This window comes from Trypanosoma grayi (genome assembly GCF_000691245.1).
Source record: "Trypanosoma grayi strain ANR4 Tgr_1509_V1, whole genome shotgun sequence".
Classification (NCBI taxonomy): Eukaryota; Euglenozoa; class Kinetoplastea; order Trypanosomatida; family Trypanosomatidae; genus Trypanosoma; species Trypanosoma grayi.
This window is the reverse complement of record NW_008827127.1, coordinates 1-3014: the sequence shown is the minus strand read 5'-3', so window position 1 is coordinate 3014 and position 3014 is coordinate 1. Positions and strand designations below refer to the sequence as shown.

General features: G+C 56.6%; 1 protein-coding gene across 1 annotated transcript; it reads right to left on the bottom strand.

The window, feature by feature from the left end:
• Nucleotides 1-665: 665 nt before the first annotated feature.
• On the bottom strand, nt 666-1373 carry DQ04_15091000 (hypothetical protein; the record flags this gene model as incomplete). The annotated part of the gene is made up of 1 exon (XM_009317256.1): nt 666-1373. One exon carries the CDS (start codon nt 1371-1373, stop codon nt 666-668), a length of 708 nt encoding a protein of 235 aa, XP_009315531.1.
• Between the last annotated feature and the right edge of the window lie 1641 nt (nt 1374-3014).

The window sequence follows — 3014 nt, the reverse complement described above, 5'->3', positions numbered from 1 at the left end:
GGAGGGGAGATTGTGTGAGGGACGCCCCCAGCACAGCGGGAGAAGGAGCAGCAGAGAAAAGCAGCAGCAGCAGCAGTGCCGGAGGCGGTTGAGGAGAGCTGCGGCTCAGGGAGAATAGCCCCCCAGGGGAAAACAAACACAAAGCAGCAGTCAAATGTGCGACAGCCGCGAAAACAGTACAAAAAAATATTACAACAGGCCACCCAAGACAAGGGGACCGGCCCGCCCCACGCCACCTCTCAGTCAGTCACAGTCGTTTTTTTTTTTTTGCGTGCTTTGAATCTATTTACTTACTGTTCGCGATTGCATACTTCTGTTGGCCTTTGGTGTCGGTGCCTGTCGCTTGAATACGCCGCTGTGTGCTGCTTCATTCGAGCTGAGGCACCGCGCCTTCCCCGTGCAGATGCATCTAAGACGGTGATGCCTGCGTTTCACATGCCAACACCAATGATTCGCTTCATTCAAGCATCCGGTTGCCTGTGGTGTGCCATTATGAACGGCCTCGTTTGTTACACTATTCCCCACCAGCATCCCGAGTAGCGCAGGCCCAGACGCACACGCACAGATATATAAACAGATCAATAAAATGTTGGTTAGATATATGCACTTTCATACATACGCACACACACACACTTACGGTGCCCTCCTGTCAGAGGGCAATACCCTCACGCACCTCCCGAGCGCACGGCCTGCGCCACACCCGTCCAGTAGCGCCCCGCGTTTGTACTTATGGCGTTCATTGCACGTGACATCACCTCCCCACGCCGCGTCACCAGCGACTCGTATGCCGCCTCAAACTCGCGTGTCTTCTTCTCCGCTTCCGCGCGCAGTGTGTCACGCTTCTGGACCTTTTTGACGTACTTGGGGTTCTCCGCGGAGTTTCGGTTCTTCTTCACGTCGCTTGTTGCGATCTTCTCCGCCTCGATGCGTGTGTCGTTGTACTTTGACACCGCGTGGTCACGCTCCTCCTGCTTCTTGCGTGCGTTCTTCGTCAGCGCCTTGAGGTCCGCCATGGTGTTGGCGACCTGCTTGGAGAAGTCGTCCATGTAGGACGCCAGCGCGTACACCTCCCCTGCGCCGCCGTTGCCGTTGCCGTTGCCGTTGCCGTTGCTGTTTCGTGCTGCTGGCGTGGCAGAGGTGTTGNGATGAGCGCCGACATTCTTGCCGAAGCGGTCGACGCGCTCGCGCAGGCCGGGCGGGAGGTCGCCGAGCGTCAACTGCCGGAGCGCCACCGCAAGGCGCTCGAGCGCGACGTCGACGCCGCGGACGGCGTTGACGTAATCCTTGCTAGCCTCGCTGAGGTCCTTGAGCCCGGACTCCACGTTGTGCACGAGCAGCGCCTGCGGGTCGCTGGCGTCCGATCCACGTCCCATGTCGTTTGTGTGTGGATTTTTTTTTTGCTTTGTTTTGTGACTTTTCCTTGCTTTGCTCCTTCAATCTTTTCTTTGGCCGGGGGTGATTACTTTCCTTCTCGCGGTTGTTGTTTTCGTTTTCCTTCCTTGCTGTGCTGTTGATGCTGCTGGCGATGCCGGCGGGCAGCGCGCGGTTTGGGAGGGGGGCGGGNGGGCGGGCGAGACAGAAGGAAAGAAAGGCACAAGGGGGTGGGGAGGAGAAGGGAGGCGGCCGCACGTCGGCGCCGCTGCTGCACGCCACGCATCTCTCCGCCCACACACACACACACACACAAAGAGAGAGAGAGAGAGAGAGAGAGACTCCTCTGCGCACGCCTAGGCACACATATACATGTGCCTGTGCCTGTGTGTGTGTGTGTGTGTGTGTGGGCACGTTCAACGCTGTTGCTGTTGTTTCCCCCCTTCCATTGCGCATCCTTACACGACGGATGAGACAACCAGTACGAATATGTCGAGTGAGAGAAGAAAACAATGCGCAGAGAGAAAGACGAAAGAAAGAAAGATAATAATAAAAAAAAAAGATGAGAGAGAACAAACAACGAAATGTAGGCGATGGAAACTGGGCGGTGGAGCGAACAACAAAGCACCACGTATCAGCAGCGGCAGGGGCGGCAGATAGGGGGGGGNGACCGCCTCGTGTGTAGTCATTCCTCCTGCTCAGATCAGGCCCTGCACGTACGCGCGCCGTCCCTCCACTCACCATCTCACACGCACTCCTCTCTCTCGCCCAGCATCCTCCCCATGCACGCACACACACATAGAGAGAGGGGGGGGGAGGGAGAGCGCGGGAACAACAACACAACAGCAATAACAGCACCAGCAACCGATGTTGCCAGCGCCGTGGCAAATGAGTCGAAAAGGGGCAAGAGTGGAAGGAAGAAAAGAGACTTGGTCGTTGCTGCAGCAGCTATCGCCAAGAAGCACGCACAAAAGCGAGAGAGAGAGAGAGAGACAGAGAGAGAGTGTGTGTGTGTGAGGGGGAGAAAAAAGAAGAAGGGTCCATGCAACTACAGGCGGCTGAAAAATCAATGCCTGTGTGGATGCAGGAAGGCCGGCACACACAACTCCCCATACTCCAGCAGAACAAAGGAAAAAAAGAAAGAAAGGATAGAGTCGCCTCCCGACTTCTCTCATCCACACGCTCCCTCTTTTCACATTTCTCACACACACACACACACTGGAAAGAGAGAGAGAGAGAGGGAGGGCTCCCCGTTGGATACACATAAAAACAAAAAAACAAGGAAAGGCGTTCACCTCAAACGCCTCGCTCTCACATCCGGTGCGATTCGGCACTCACGCGTCATCTCACACGGCAGGGCTGCACGCCGCTGCGCCCCCCTCGGCACCCTGTCCGACTCAGCCTGGCTGCGCCTTCCCCACCAGAGAGGCATGCAGAAGCACACATCTACACACACACACACATATATATATATATATATAGAGAGAGAGAGAGAGAAGGGAGAAGGGAGGAGGAGGAGGAAGGTGGAAGGAGCAAACGAGCGCTTTCCCCCACCACCCCTGGAGAGTCATATTCCTCCATGCGATACCTGCGCGCCCTCACCACCTCACCTCTCTCTCTCTCTCCCACCGCTGCCGCCGCCT